Source organism: Castanea sativa, chromosome 6 (assembly GCF_040712315.1).
Source record: "Castanea sativa cultivar Marrone di Chiusa Pesio chromosome 6, ASM4071231v1".
In the NCBI taxonomy this organism is placed as follows: Eukaryota; Viridiplantae; Streptophyta; class Magnoliopsida; order Fagales; family Fagaceae; genus Castanea; species Castanea sativa.
The window spans coordinates 50,799,567-50,816,412 of record NC_134018.1 but is presented as its reverse complement, the minus strand read 5'-3'; the positions used below and the strand labels follow the sequence as shown (position 1 = coordinate 50,816,412).

Here is a 16,846-nt window from a genome sequence, read left to right as displayed (position 1 = left end):
TGTTGTGAGCTGTGGATTCATTGTTCAGGTATCTTTTCCTCATAAATACGGCTAGTTAAGTTGGTGTAGAGCATTGAATGTGGAGGTGATGATTAACTTCTATTTGCACATCTTTGATGTCTTCCATAGTATCCTGCTTTTGGGTGTAGGTGGATAGCTGAGGCATCCCGAGGTACCATCGCTCCCTGGGCTCCTTGAACAATGGGTCCATCCGTATCCCATCCTTGGACCTTTATTCGCATATTTAGCTTGAACTAGCGTTGTCTTCAAGTTTGACTTCCTTGGACTTCATCTACATGTTAGGTTTTGATTGGCGCTTGAATGGGCCTTTGCCTTTCCTCATACTAGACCTACGGGCTTCATTTTTTGTTTGGATCCCTCCCTCCCATAGCCACAATCTTGTTCGCTTGTACTTTCCAAATGATCTGTGGTTTGATTACGCTTGATACTGTTAGGAAGATGCCTATATGGCAACCCACTGAACCACAACCAAATTGAGACTTAGGTACGTTTTCTGGGAACTAGGCCTCCCCAACTTGGCCCTTTTAGTATATCTGCTTGTTTCTGTTCGAAAAAAGACTAATAACCTGTTTGACTTTATGTGGACTCTCATGAGCCAATTAGTCAAAGGTTAGTGTTCTCTCTTGATGAATCTATACTGATAAAGAAAAATATTTAAATAGATTTTTATTATCAATTTGTTATAATTAATTAAAACTTTTGTTAATTATCTCACCTACTATTTATTCCAAGTTTCTAACTAATTCTCTTTCTTCATTTTGATTTCTTTCACTAAATAGTTTAATCATGATAATTCTATCGTACCTCTCTCTTTGAAACAGTAGTAATGTTGCAAAAGTAGGTTCAAAATTGTTAAAAAGAAATAGCAAAAGGAATTAACAGGAGCTATGTTGAAAAGGAACAATATTGTTTAAGGGCAAAGTAGAGTTTGTTACAGTGATTCTTTTGACATAGGTTTCAATCTTTAAAATTATATTTAGTAACTCCATATTATTCCCACATTTTCAGAGAGAGAGATGCAAGTTGAAGTGAAGTATTGTTAGAGACCGCAAATTTTTGTGTAGAATTTAAATTTATATGATATAGTTTGTACTTGACAAAACTTTATGCAATACAACAACAATTTAGAATTCTATTACAATTAACCACGAATCATTAAAAATCATGCTATTACAATTGACCAAGTTGGTTCGAACTTTTAACTAACTAGATCCATTAGCAAGGTGAGTTTTCTTTCTTTGATCTCTTCCTCTGTTAAATAAGATCCATATGAATCTCTTAACTTAGTCTAAGTTTTTTTTTTTTTTTTTTGACGCTTGTGTCTTTTCTTTGATGCATGTTAATTTTAATTACCATGAATTTATTTTTCTTCATTCTTAGGATTTTTTTTTTTCCTTTGTGTTTCCTATGGTTTATGCCCTTAGATTTTGATTCTATATGTTCTAACGTGTAGCAATTTTCACATGTGCTTTTCTCCATGATTTTATTTTTGTTTGATTTGTTAATATGATCATAGATTAGTTGTATTTGATTCTTAGTACTGGTAGATGTTAAAATGATTAGTTTATATGTATTGGACTTTCGAATGGTGCAGTCTAAAATGTAAACTTCAAGTTCCTGTATTAGGATGTGTACGCATCATCAAGACTGCATATAGGAGATTTCGATCCTGTGTACATGATCAAACATGTTAATTGTGCTTTGTTATAATTAATTGTTTCTACCCATGTTTTGTAATTGTGCTAACTTTGAATTCCTAGAATTATGTTAATAAATTTTGATAAATTGTTTGATATATTTATTTTACTCAATTTTTTACCATATTAGGTATTATTTGAAACATGTCATTGTTTGTCTAATATGATTTCTAATTCCAATGTGGTTGAATTTGATTTCATTGTGGGTTTAAATGAGTTTCTTTCTATGGTGAATGCAATCTTTAACATGTTATTTGTGTTTTTTTTTTTTAATTAATACTTTGTGTGTGGTTAGGATATGATTAGAGCTCTTTTAATAAAAACTTTATCTAAACATGGTTTATCAACACATAAGTGGAGGCCATCCAATAAGCCGGGCAACTTGGCTGCTTAACACCTTTCTAAGCTGTACTCAACTCTAGACCTATTGTTTGGTGTGTATGCCTCTATAAGAGGCTCAAGTTGGTTCCTAAACCTACACCAACTGACAACTCCCAACCTTTTGCCTCATGCCCACTTGACTGAGGTGTACTCCTAAAGAGTAAATCGTGCCATAGGACGATGCCCTCACAATGAAAAAACACTAAATAATAAATACAAATAATATTTTATTTCAAAAATGATGAGTCTCTAAACATGCGCATAGCGTGTGTGAATCATTTGTGTCATATTTTTTAGATACATTTGTTGTTATGTACATTTACGAGCTACAGGTCTGGCTGGGCTCTATCCCTAATGATCTAGCCCCCCTTGTTTCAAGGGATGTGTTGTAATTTTTCTGCTTTTATTCCATTTGGCCCCTGGGTCGGTTTTCTCAACAAAAAAAAATGTACATTTATATTTCATAAATTTAGGCTTTGATTGCATAACCTCATGGTCATTTGTATTTAATAAAAGAGACTCTAAACACACAACTATGTTTAAACATATTTTTATTTAAGATTTTAACTCTTTATGTTTTTATTCTTATTATTATATATGGGGGAGGGGTAAATGGAGAATGTGTAATGTGTTTGTTATGGCATAGATTCTTGGAATTTCTGTGATGGTTTTTAGTCTAAACTTGGGCTTAGGCAATGTGTCAAACTGTCTTGTATACATTGCAGATGATTTTAAGATGTTAGAAGATAATGAAAAAAAAAAGAAGTTGAAACATAAGTTCTTGAGTTTTTGTTTGATAGCGTCCTCCTTGCATCGCGAACCTATGATGTTTTACGAAGAAAGAGGACTGTAGTAGTATCGGACTCTTCTTTTTTCATAACCATTCATGGCCACCCCAATACCACATCTATCTAGATTTCATTCTAGAAGACAAAGTGGTAACTCCTCGTAAGAACAGGAAAAAATACGAGGCAGCTAATAAATTCTTTTTAACACCTATTGAGTGTTGTGTTAAGACAACCTTAGCAGATTATAAAAAAGGCGAGAGTTCGTAGGAATATGAGTAGGGATTTATAGTTCTTCCTCATTTCAAAGACATGTCCTTCTCAAATCTGGGGATGAATGATTAAATCGGCAGATTATGGATAGCGTAGAGAATATAATTGCCTACAGAATAAATATAGGCTTTGTAAAGGTACTTAAAGACAATTTATGCTATTTTTTTTTTTTTGGGTATCATTGTTTATCTTGTTAAGACATGTCATTATATACTATTATAGTATCAGTGTAGGCCTACCGTGGCACAATAGTGACATATTCAACAATTAAATTATCACAATCAATATTTTATTTTTCATATTTTATTATTTGTATTAACCATCAACATTTTCAAGTTTTTGTTATAATCTTAAATTTTTTATTTTTTATTTTTTTTTTAAATTGAATGCTAGTATAGACTAATTTTAATGTACATAAGTTAACACATTAAGTGTTCAACATTAACAATATATTAGAACAAAATAAAAAACAAAACCTGACAAGACAAACACTTGTCTTTTTTGTTACGTTTAAATTGTGGTAATTCTCCTTATATATTAGTCGTAGACCTCTATGTTGTGAGTGGTAAGGGAAAAGTCTTAATTGAGTATACCTTTAAAGTGAATTGCTCTCAACAAACATGTTCTTAAACCTAAACAGAAATATTTTGCTAAACATAAATATTATGTAAGCAATTAAATCATTTTTAGTTTTGTTCCATGTTTGCTATTTTTTGTACTATGTTATACACATAAAATGAAAAGTATTGCGATTTTTATAGCCATAACCAAAATAGAGCTAAAAATTATTTTTTTGAATTCCAACATGTAAAGAAAAATGTTCTAAGAAGGGAGAAAAAAAATATAAAAGAATAAAAGTATACATATTTTTATGATTCCAACATGTACCTAATTCAAATAAAAGAATGTGGACATAAATGAGAACTCAAAACTTCGTTTAATGTTTTTCTCTTGAGCATGTGTTTATGGTAAAGTAAGTGTTTTCATTTGATGTAACGTATTGAAAGGAGAGAAAGCCTCCATGACAAAAAGATGCTTTTAGCTTTCCACACTCCATATAGAAATGTATAACTCCTCACATATTGAAAAAGAAAAAGAAAAAAAGAAGATAATACCACAGAACCACTATCAATGAAAGTAACTCTTTTGAGATGTATTTGGTACAAAACTTTATTGAAAAAAATTATATTCAATAACATACCTTAAGTTTTTTGATTAAATTTTTTTTGATAAAAAAATAATGTATTTCATATTGTATTAGTTAATGGAGTCACATGATTAGATTTAATTAGAGAACCTAAGACATAATAGTACCTAAGAAATCTTACATAATTTTTACCTGTACTTATAAATTTGATCTACTTATCTATTTTATTCACTAAATTATTTATTCATAAAAAATAAAAAATAAAGAAGTAATATTTTTTGTGTGTAAAATTCTTAAATATTCTCAAAATACTGTTAATGTGGCACTCCACAGCAATAAAAACTATCTACCTAATACAAAAATATATTGTAACCTTTAAGAATTAAGTGAGACAATTAAATTTTGTATTAGGCTATTTGTTTATATTGGTATGACATATCATGTGATTGTGCTAATAATTACTCATGGTTTTTAGTAGAGAAGGGCTAAAGTTTTTAAGAAGTGTTTCTGGAACTTTTCACCACAAAGTTTAGGCAGTAAGTTGTTACTGGTATTAATTTGAATTCATCACTGAAATTATTTTTTTACATACCGGTAACAACTAGTAACAATCTGTCACTTAGGAGTTGTTATGAAAGTGTTGTAAAAATATTATGAATATAGCATTTCTTGCTTGGTCACAAGTCCCAAAATCTTGTTCGCTTCTTAGATGTACCTTTCACATGAATTGTGGTTTAATTACACTTGAGAGTGTTGGGAAGATGCCTATATAGAAGTCCATTGATCCACAATCAAATTGGGAGCTTGGGTATGTTTCTTGGTAGTTAGGTCTCCCCCAACCTAGCTCTTTTAGTATATCTGCTTGTTTCTGTTCAAAAAGACTAATAACCTATTTGACTTTTTGTGGAGCCCAATTAGTTCAAGGTTGCATGGTGTTCTCATGCTGATAAAGAAAAATATTTAAAGAGATTTTTATTATCAATTTTTTATAATTAATTAAAACTTTTGCCAATTTCTCACCGACTATTTATTTCTTTCACTGAATACTTTAATTGTGATACTTTTAACTTACCTCTCTCTTAAAAATAATAATAATGTTGCAAGTTTAGATTCAAAATTGTCCACAAAAAAAAAAAAAAAAAAAAACAGCAAAAGGAGATAACAAGAGCTATGTTGAAAAGAGGAACGATATTGTTTTAGAGCAAAGTAAAATTTGTTAGAGCGATTCTTTTGAAATGGGTTTCAGTCTTTCAGATTATGTTTAATAACTCCATCTTCTTCTCTCCTTTTCAAATTTTACTTTGAGAGAGAGAGAGAGAGAGAGAGAGAGAGGTGCATTTGTTTTAGAAACAAAGAGAGCTGCAAGTTAAGGCCAAGTACTGTTAGCGGCCATAAATTTTTGTGTAGGTATTAAATTTGTATGAGATAGTTTATTCTTGACAAAACTTTATGCAATACAAGAAATAATTGAGGATGCTATTACAATTAACCACTAATCATTGAAATCATGCTATTACAATTAAACAAATTGATTCAAACTTATAAGTAATAACTAATAAGTACATTGTAACTCCTTACATATGTAGGGTGTATTTAAACGACCACATATGATACCATTACCTATCATTTGAACCAAAAAACATTTAAGGATAACTCCAATTAGATATGCATGAAATGTTCATACTACCTAATAAAGTTTATTCTGCCAAACAAAGAAATACAAGCAAAGACCAGAAGAGCAGAGGAAGAATTAAAAGATAGAAATAGATATCACTAACATCTAACACGCATGGACCCATCTTCCCTTAACATCAGTAAACATCAATACACCACTCTACAGTCTACACTACACCTACTCTTACACAGTCTTCTCAACAAATCCAACTCCAATCTAATAATCTGTTTCTACACTGCACTTCCTGCTCTTTGAAATGTCAAGTAAAAACTTACATTTCTATCCTAAGGATGTTGTTTTTAATTCTCATTTTGGTGTCGTAAAGAGTAAAACAACTTATCATTATAGTTCTTAAATATTACTCAAAGAGGCTTTCATTTAAGTCATAGTTTTGAATATAATACGATATATATGTATTGGATCAATTGAAAAAAGTGTCGTATTGTAAATACGTATCAACCATATATACTTATGAATTGTATGTATACAAATGTGAATAAGATGATTCCTACGTATTGGACGATACATAGTCACGAGAGTTTAAATTGTGTTTTTTTGTTGAAATTTGTGCTTTGATTAGAGTCCAACAAGATGTTAGATTTGCTTTTAACCCAAATTATTGGACTAGATTAAGTCAATAAAATAAGATGTCCATTATCTTTTTTCTTCTCTGTCTCCTACAAAATTTGAATCTCACACTTATACTTCATTTTCACATTTGCAATTTTCATTTCTAAATTATGAATAAGGGATTATTAAATGATAATATAATTATTTTTATTATTGTTGTTATAAGTCTAAGAAGCTAGAATGCCAAGAAAATGTTATTAAAATAGAAGAAAAAGAAGAAATTATGAATGTTGATGATGATGATGAAGAAGAAGATGTCAATGGAAAGACAAATTTTCCAAGATGCTCAACATGCTGATAACGTAGATTTAGAGGGAGTTAATTAGACAAGATGATAATTATAATGAGAAAGTAATTATTATGGATTATATGTCATGTATTATCATTTTGGACAAATTTGGCTCCAAACATGTTCTGAACTCTATTTTCCAACCCATTAAGTGGCAAACTATAAAACTATCTGAATTTATTATTTAAACAAATCACATGACTCATTAAAAAAGTTCAGTAATTAAACACATATTTTATTTAATTACCACATAATAGGTTGGAGCAAAATAGCTCCAAATATGTTTGAAACCAAACATTTTCCTGTCACTCTTGTTTTTAATCAATTTGAACATGGATGTTATAAACATATTTTAATTTGATTTATTTAATTGTTTTGCTAAATATTAGTACATAAGTAATAATCAAATTAGTCATTAGTTGATTCCAAAATAAATATAGTCATTAGTCTTTTATATATATATATAGCTGGGTTCAAGTTACACCTGGTGTAACTCTAAGCAATGTTACACCAATCAATATTTTTTAATTGAATGTAAATTTTGACAAATCAACCATTGGATTATATTATCTTTGTATATTCTCCATGCTTGCAAAATTTCAAGGTGATCAAAGATCAATAGTCATGTTATCTATAAATTGTATAAATTCGAGTTTTTGTAGTTTAAAATAATGCATAAAAGATGAGTTTATGGATCAAATGGTAAATAACATCTGATTGATATGAAATTTGGCATGCATGTTTAGAACAATAGAACATGTAATCTAACGGTGGAATTCTCAAAATATAAATTCATTAACAAGTTATTAGATGGTGCAATTGCTTAAAGTTACATCAGGTATAACTTGAACTCAACTCGTATATATAAATCTTATTAAATATTTATGTATGTTATGATACTATACACATTTTTACATCCATGAATCTAGTACCTAATCTTGACGCGTTATGGTAAAATGATTGCTCTTTCCCCTTTCCTCTCTTAAAATTCTCAAGATACAATCAATTTTATCCTTCTTTGCTCAATCCTTATTGACAACATCTGGAAAATCAGAAGTTTAAAAAAATTTTGCAGGTCACATTCCCGATCTTAGAAAAGCTGCAAGAGATATAAATAAATCCTATGAGGCTCATCTTGAAGCTTGGTCAGCCCTCAAGCCTCCAAGATTATCCAAATGACTTCCTCCTATTGGCTGGATCATAATAAATTATGATGTAGCAATTAGACCAAATCTCTCATTGGCAGCAGCTTTTTTTAGAAATGACAAAGGTTAAGTCCTGTTTTTGCACACTCATCTTTATTGCCTCCATCAGATCCCCTCCTTGGTGAAGTCAATGCAGCTCTTTTAGCCTTGAAACTTTCTGTCCAGCACAATCTCACTTATGTTCAATTTGAAGGCGATTTTTTTGGCAATAACAGAAGCTCTCAAAAACATACTGCTTCTGCTACCTCTCCACCAGATTTTCTTCTTCCTATTTTGAATATTATAAATGAATCTTTAAGATCCTCTTGTTGGGATTTTTGTCTTGCTCCCAGGAACCTGAATTTTTTAGCCCATATTGTCGCTTCTTGGGCATCCCTCTGTAAAACAAAATTGGGATGGCTTTTAACCCTCTTCGACCTCGCTACTCAGGGTTTTCTGCCCAGATGTTAGAGATGGTTTAGGGCCCCTCTTTCTTCTTAATGCAAGTATTCTTAATTTTATATATAAATTGACGTGAGACCCTTTAACAATCATAATCACAAGTTCCCAACAGCTTGGCATTATTAATCGATTCAGAGAAGTCATCTTCGAGCTTCCTCTCTTTCTGGAAGTCCTAATAAATGCTTAAGGGCAGCTGGGATTCCCTCACTAAGTAGAGACCACTCAACCATAACCCTTGACCAGAGACCCAACAGGAAAAATATAAAACCCATCAAATAGAGAGGCGATGGGAACGCTGAAAAGAGTGGCGAAGTGCTGAAAAAATACAAAGAATCGAACCCAATTGAGCACATGGTTATCAATCAAAGAAAATAAACAAAACACAAAAGGAATAGAGAATAACCTACCGATCAAAGATAATATGCAAAACACAAGCAATTGAGAATAATCACATAACTACGACAAGAATAAGAAGGAGAAAGGCCCATAATATATATTAATATGTTTAGAAAAAATCCAGTTAGATTCTACAATTGAAAACCAATTTTGCGTCATATATTCTAAATTATTTATTTTTAGAGTCTTATTTTTTAATTTTGAAGTCAAATGTAGAACCATATCATAAATATCTATTCAAATGGGTTATTGTGTACAAAAACCAAAGAGTCTAAAATTAATGAACATAAATTTTAAAAAAAAATGGACAATTTACATTTTCTACTTAATATTATTCTTATTAGACTTTTTAAAGAGGTAAAAAAATAAAATAAATAAAAATGACAATTACTAATATTTAAATTATATACATAAAAATTATGTTACGCATCTTAATGTATATCTTTTACGTATATCTATACATATACATAGAGTTACAAGCTAGTTAAAATAAAAGGCAAGATCAAATCCAAATTATAAGATCGTATGATCTTACAAACCCAACGTTTCTAGCCTCAATCTTGAGCCCTAAGCAATCCTAATTGATTTGATATTGTAAGATCATAGCATTGTACAATCTGCATCTCCATTTTAACAAACATGCAAGAAATGGTTGTATGCAGTGCAAAATTGAAAATTCAATTGAAATCTAATTTAATTTTCTCTCAGTTTGGCTTTATATATATATAGGTTATGACATACTTTGTCCCTACCATTACTCTTTTCGTGCAAAACAAGTATTCCAGGAGTAGCTACAACATAATTGTCTAGCTGAATAGATTTAAAAATTGGTATCACTTTAATTGGTTGCAACCAATCCCGCCCAAAACAAAAACATTATAGGCTTTTTAATGCAAGACAACTCCACTTACCAAATAAGGAAAAAAGAAAAAGAAAAGAGTAAGAACTCCAAATTGGAAATTAATCAGCCCTCACTAGTCATCATCAGCGGATGCAGAAGACTGATGGGGGAAAGTAGACCACACATCAGCCCATGTTGTCCGTCCATCAGTCACCTCCTTAATGACCGTGGCTGCCTGTTCCACATCAACACGGATTTGATCCTTGCTGTCCCTCTCCCGGATTGTCACTGAGGACGTTGAATCAACAGTGATTGCAAAGGGTACCCCAAGTTCATCAGTCCTTGCATATCGTTTACCAATTGATGTCCCTAGTAAACATCATTCAAACATTCAGACAATCAGTAACATTCCTCATATAAATGCATTAGGCAGTCCTCCATCTTATCATTTTCTGAGGCAAATAATTACCTTTCTATTGTAATTGATGTTATTGCAATACAGAGTAAAGAAAATGCAGTCATTGCCAAATGATAAAGAAAGAAATGATGCCTTATGTTTAAATCCTAAGATGAATTTAATAGGCCGATTCAATAAACTTAGTTGAAATTCAATGTAAAGTTAAACGCTAACAATTTTAAATGCTAAACGGATCACATGAAAATTAACTTTCATGGGCAATAGAGACACCCTCAAGTGCTTCCCCTGTTGCCTTACTCCCAAAGAGAGAAAATTTTAATATTTTATACAAGTACAGACTTTTTTTTTTTTTTTTTTTGATAGGTATATACATTTACACAGTACACACTTCAGTCACCTGGATTTCTAGATGATGGTAATTTTATCTAAAAACTTTGATGAAAGTACACAAATCATTGGTTTCAAACTTCTTAAAATTGGCAGAGATGACAGCTCACAAAAATGGATTAAAAGGAAGAAAAAAAAAATACCGACATATGCAGTCAAGCAAGTGAGAAAAAATGCCCCTATACCAATGTCCATATTCACAAATTAGTGGAAAGATGAAATACCTGTAATGTCAATCTTATGTGAGATTCCAGCTGTAGTCAATGATTGAGAAATGACTTTAGCAACCTCCTCATATTGCTGATTCTGAACAAGTGGGAAAACTGTGCATTTAATAGGTGCAACAAGAGGCGGGAAACGGAAAACATTTAGCTGCTCATCCCCAGCTTTACTTGGCCTCGTGTAAAAAGAATGTTCATAGAGGCAATATATTATCCTCCCAATGCCAAAAGATGGCTCAATCACAGATGGTGTAAAAACTCTCTGGTGTTCTTTCTTAATCTCCTTTGAAATTGTGACCATGCTCTTTGTAATAGTCACATTTTTCCCAAGTGTGCACACCAAAAACTCAGTCTCCCCCTTGGATTCTAAAGTGGCCTTCATTTCCAAAGCTTCTTTTTCATTCATTGCCTAACACAAAAAAAAACAAAAAACAAATAATAGATCAACATTAATGCAGCTCTACAGTTTCTGAAAATCATGGCATCCAGGACCAAAGAGGGCTACTGAATTGTATACCTCCAAAGCTTCAACCACCATCCTTTGGTTCCCCTTGAATGCAAGACCCAGCTCTTTTTTCACTGGATTGATCACTAGTTTCTGAAATTATACACCATGAGTCAAGCAATTTTCAAGCAGGTGTACCCAAAAGAGCTTTTGTTGTGTTGAGACAAAAGTAATGCACCCATGTTTATAGTACTAATTATGATGATGGTGGGTATGGTAAATAAACAGAAGGATTACCTCCACTTCTCTAGGTTCTGAGAATTTTTCTTGAGCCACAAGCGCAACACCACTTTTATCCTGTCATAGATCAAATATCAAAATTCCATAACTACATAGCATCACTATTGCCAGAAAGTAATGTAGATACATCCTTAGCATTTTCTTCTATGTTGTAACGGTACAACGTCTTGATGCAATATATGTTGTCAGTGGCTTGCAAATAAAAGCATTAACTAACTTATTATGATAACAATGAAGGTTCATATCACATTAGCAAGCTTTCTGAACAATAATGTGGCAAAATAAACTTAAACTATCCATTTTATTCTTAGAAATCATGGCATCTCATCATTAAAGTGATTGGAGCGTGTAATTTTTCAAAAACATCTAGTTTACTGTCCAATAGTAAGAATCCTGAAATAATACCAATCAAATTCTTACCGTATGAGCACGCAAGTCATATGCAGACCTATCTGCAATACCAACACATTCAATCCACCCGTAGGAACTCTCAATCTCAGCATCCCAACAGTCAGCTGCATAATGGGCCATTTCATTTGCGAGATGCTGCCGGAACCGTAAACGGTCTTCATCTATACCAAGGCGAGTTAAGAACAGATATACTCTCCCAATAAAGTAGCCAAGAGTTTCATTGTTGACAATTCCCTAGAAAAATTTAACCACAGCATTGTCACATAAAAAAAGGCAACCAAGCAATTGAGAGAGGAGAAGCCAAGCCAAACCAAACCACAAAGGAGAGGGGGAAAAAAGCAGATATTCTTCAAACCAACCCTTGAAACTGCTTCACCCAGTGGAATTTTCTTTGCTGAATGGCCAGACATTTGTTCTTCTCTTGGGAACATTAAAAACTCCAACTTAGCAACTTCTGAAAATTTTGGGTGGGACTTGTTTTCAGGATCTACAAAGTGCTCAATCTCAGCCAGGGTGAACTCACGGACTCTCAAAAGGCCTTGGCGAGGAGAAATCTGCCCATATGAAAAATCACATTAGCTCTTTCTCTCTCTGTGACTCTCAAGACCCAGGTAACAGGAGTTGAGAAACATTCTCAGTTCCACACAATATAGCAATTTACATAAAGAAATACTAGCATAAGCCCACACAACATGCACAGTAACAGCTTTTCACTTTTTTATTTGACAAGTAAAAGTTAGAAGCAATTTGTTAGAAAAATAAGTTAAACGCATTTCTGAAAGAATTACCTCATTTGTTAAACGCTTTTCACTTTTAAGGAGAGAATTACCTCATTTCTGAAAGCCTGACCAATTTGAGCTGCAGCAAAGGGGAGCTTGTTACCATTGTAATAGTACAAGTCTTTAAAATTAACAAATATGCCTTGAGCAGTTTCAGGACGCATATACCTGCAGAAAATGAAATAATTAATAATTCTGCTTCCAAGGGTAAGTACCCATAGTTCTGCATACAAATTCAAAAGATGATCAAAGTCAATCAAAAGAATCTAAAGAGTTTAATACAATCAGATGTAAACACCCCCCACCCTACAAAAAGAGGACCTCATTGTGAGAGCATTCCCCACTTATTTGGTAGGGACAAAATAATTCCTAAGAACATAGGCATGTCTACCAAATACTCACCCAGGACTCAAGCCAGATGGGCCTATCGATGTTTGAAACATTAAGTTGAACGGATACGGATCAGACAGTGGATTCTTCGTGTCTGGAGCTGTAATGCCATACTCCTTAATTTTTGCACCCAGCTCTTCAGATGAGAGATCATCCAAGACTGCAAGTACATGTTTCAGTTCTGCTGCCTTCTCTGCAGTTATGCTAAGGTCTTTCTGAAGCTTCTCATTGCAAAAGTCCTTGAGCAAGTGGTCAGCACGGTAGCAGGTGCCTGTTTTCTCATCCTTGACCATAAGGTCAGTGAATTTATCAACATGCCCAGATGCCTTCAGTACAACCTCAGGTGTGACACAAGGGCAATCAACTTCCAGCATGTTCTCCTCAAGCACGAAATGCTGCAAACAAAACCCAAAATTAAAATATGAATGAACTAATTTTGCAATAGGAATGTTTAATGTTGACATAAATGCACAACTTCTAAGTTTGTCATCATTCACACTGGTTCGTTAATGAAATCTTAAAAAATCTAGGTCAAAAGCTAGCAAAAAAGTTCCATCATGGTTAAATTTCAAGTAAAATTGCTGTGCCGAGGTCATAAAAAATGAAAATGATGACTTATAGCTTGAACACACATGTAGATACAACAAATGACAATATTGCATGCTTTATTCATGGTGCACTGTGCATCAATCCATCTCTTCTCCCCTCCCCTTTGCTTAAGATTTCAAAACTTCGTTTGGTTCAAACAACACAAGATCAACAGAACCATGCCTGCAGCACTTGATGCTAATTAATTCATGGTTCAAATTGGATATTCTAAATCTAATGGCATATTGAGTACCATGCCATTAAAAATAATTGTAAATAACATGGCAGCCTGTAATAAAACCTGAACCATGAGATGGACTCTCTCCATTACAAGTGAAATGGAAAGGATTGTGTTCCGTCCACATCCCCAAACCTTCAAATACTCCGAAAAAATAAACCCCCCGAGAGCCAAACTATAACCACTAGACTGCACTGTACTCCCCCATTTTCTTTTTTCTTTTTTCTTGTGATGACATACAAGAACTTTACTCAGATTAGTAGAACCAATTACCGGGTAATCCATGACGGGCTAAGCACCCAGGAGGCTCTCTCTCTCTCATTTTTAACTCCTAACTTATTATGAATTTACAGGGTCCATAAATTAAGATTCATAATTAAAACACTGTTTTATTGGATTTGATTGACACCATCAATCACATTAAATAGCCCATCACTACACCCAAAAAAAAAAAAAAACTTAAAAACTGTTATACTGATTGAAGTAATAAGCAATTCAAATATCATGGGAAACTTTTAACATATATAAAAGTGTCTTTCTGTGTCTATTCTATAACCAAACCCTGAGTTGCTACTTTCAAAACAAAGATAAAGTAAATAGCGACAAATTGAGCTTTGAACCAACCTGGCGCCAGAAACCGAGGACGTTGGACTTGACGGCACAACCGGGAGGCCCGTAATCGTAAAGCCCAGCAACGCCGCGGTAGATTTTGAACGACGGAATGTAAAACAGCCGCCGCTCGAGCGTGTTATTCACGGTTTGCCGGAAAGCTTCCCTGTTGAGCGACCCATCGGCGCCGCCACCGCCGGAGACGGCAGCCTGGAGCTGCTTCTCGATCGAGGCCTTCTCGAGCTTCAACCCGTTGAGGGCTTCGATTGCGGCATCGACATCGGCCTTGGCGGCTTTGGCAGCCTTGAGAGCGCGAACGGCGTTGCCCTGTGAATCCACGGCCGATTGCTTCTCGGCTAGGGCTTTACGGAGAGTCTCCTCCATTTGAATCGTCGGGTAGGGGCGGCGGCGCGTGAACGCGTGGGATAGGGTTGAGTGAGCGGAGCGGAGAGTAGCGAGAGGAGATAAGAAATTGTGACCAAAGGAATGTGTTGATAGAGCTATAAGAAGAAAATAACGCATGCGAGTGAGAGTACGAGCCTAATAGCCTTGGCGAGATTTTTTTTGTTTTTCACTAGGGTTTTATCTAAATGGTTTTGAGAATCATATCATATACCCTGCGTGTTGAGTAAAATAAAAATTTAAAAAAAAAAACCCTTGTTTTTATTCCTAACCATTGAGTAAATCTATTGGCACAAAACATGGCATCTCATCAAAGTAACTTTAATTCTTTAATTATTTCAAGTTTTTTTTTTTTATTCCACAAAAATTACATGCTATCATTTTATTGGATAAAATAAACATGTTTGGTAAGCTTACCAGTAGCTTAATGAAAAATATAAACGAAGTTACTTGAAGGACAAGATCGAAATTTTGAAATTTCTAAGTGTAAAATTTAAGATTTTCAAACTTTAGAGGTGTAGTTTGTACTTTAGTCTTAAAATATGAGAAATTCTGTATTGATAACATTTTTACAATACTTTTAATAACAAATCTTAGGTGTAAAGTTTTTATTGGTTCCAATTTAAATTTACCACTTAAATTACTTTTTGACATACATATAACCGGTCGTAACAATCTACCACTTAGGATTTATTATAAAGTATTCTAAAAATTTGTGGACATAACATTTCTTTTAAAAATAACTACAATAGATATAAAGTAATGCTACATATACAAACTCTTTTTACCAAAAAATAATAATAATAATAATAATAAAATTACAAATGGCTAATGTGGTGAGTAGTTATAGATAAATAAACAAAGTGGTGTTAATGGTGAGTCTAGATAAAAATAAATAAGAAGTTAACCGCATCAACAATTTGTAAAAAGCTTTCCAAAAAAAAAAAACAATTTGTAAAAAGAGTCTGAATTTGATAAGGATAGGGTGTAAACCCTTTGATTTACACCCACCAATACCACCAAGCCACATCATATTTCCATAAAATTTTACAAACTAATGAATAGAGTCTAGCACACAAAATTCTTTCTCTATATTTTTAATTTTTAGAAAATTAACTCCTATAAAATTAAAACATGCCTGCAAATACCACTGCCTCCGATTATGCAAAGATGCCGGTGGAGATGACTCTGGAGCCATCTTCATGTGGTAGTTGTGACCATCAAACCCACCCCTTTGGTTAATACAAACATCAAAACCCCTTTTTTTAAACAAACCAAATCTCAACATCTGGTTTCATCCAAGGAGGTGCTAAGCAATTTCAAGAGAAGACTTGATTCTTTGTCTTCTTTGGAAGTCTTTCTTTCCATCAATGCCTTCCTCAAAGTGATTCTAATGAAAAAATTATGATTTTCGAAAAAAGTTGTCAATTGGGTTTCATATTTGGTGTATAGGGGATGTCAAACCAGTTTATAGGAAAATCAAATTCATTTGCTAATTTATGATAAATGGGCACACCATGAAGGTCCTGAAGGGTTAAGAAAAGCGAGAGAACCCATTTATCAAAAGGAGAGTTTTGATTGCGTCCAAGTGGTCCTCAAGCAGTCCATTGCTCCGCTGCTTTTGCTGCAAGAAGCCCAACCACAGTGTCCATGAATGTTGCCAATCGTTGGGTGGGTTCCTTCACCAAACTTTGAAGTAACGAGCACGACCCAAGTTGGTCCGGCGAAGTTTGTGGTGGGAGACAAAGGAGCTGAAGAGGGAGATGAGATTTTATTTTAGGGACTTTTTTTCACATCTAGGGTCTCTTTAGGATTCGCTTATTTTGCTGAAACTGAAAATTTTTTGCTGAAAGTGCTGTATATAAAAGTAAAAATTA

At 33.3% G+C, this 16,846-nt stretch overlaps 1 protein-coding gene across 1 annotated transcript; it reads right to left on the bottom strand.

The window, feature by feature from the left end:
* Positions 1-9,616: 9,616 nt before the first annotated feature.
* On the bottom strand, positions 9,617-15,152 carry LOC142639269 (glycine--tRNA ligase, mitochondrial 1). The gene is made up of 9 exons (XM_075813442.1): positions 14,583-15,152; positions 13,145-13,527; positions 12,793-12,910; positions 12,323-12,517; positions 11,973-12,197; positions 11,550-11,609; positions 11,325-11,405; positions 10,811-11,216; positions 9,617-10,150 (listed from the first exon to the last, which is right to left on the bottom strand). The coding sequence occupies exons 1-9, from the start codon at positions 15,087-15,089 to the stop codon at positions 9,915-9,917; spliced, it is 2,211 nt and encodes a 736-aa protein (XP_075669557.1). The 5' UTR covers positions 15,090-15,152; the 3' UTR covers positions 9,617-9,914.
* Between the last annotated feature and the right edge of the window lie 1,694 nt (positions 15,153-16,846).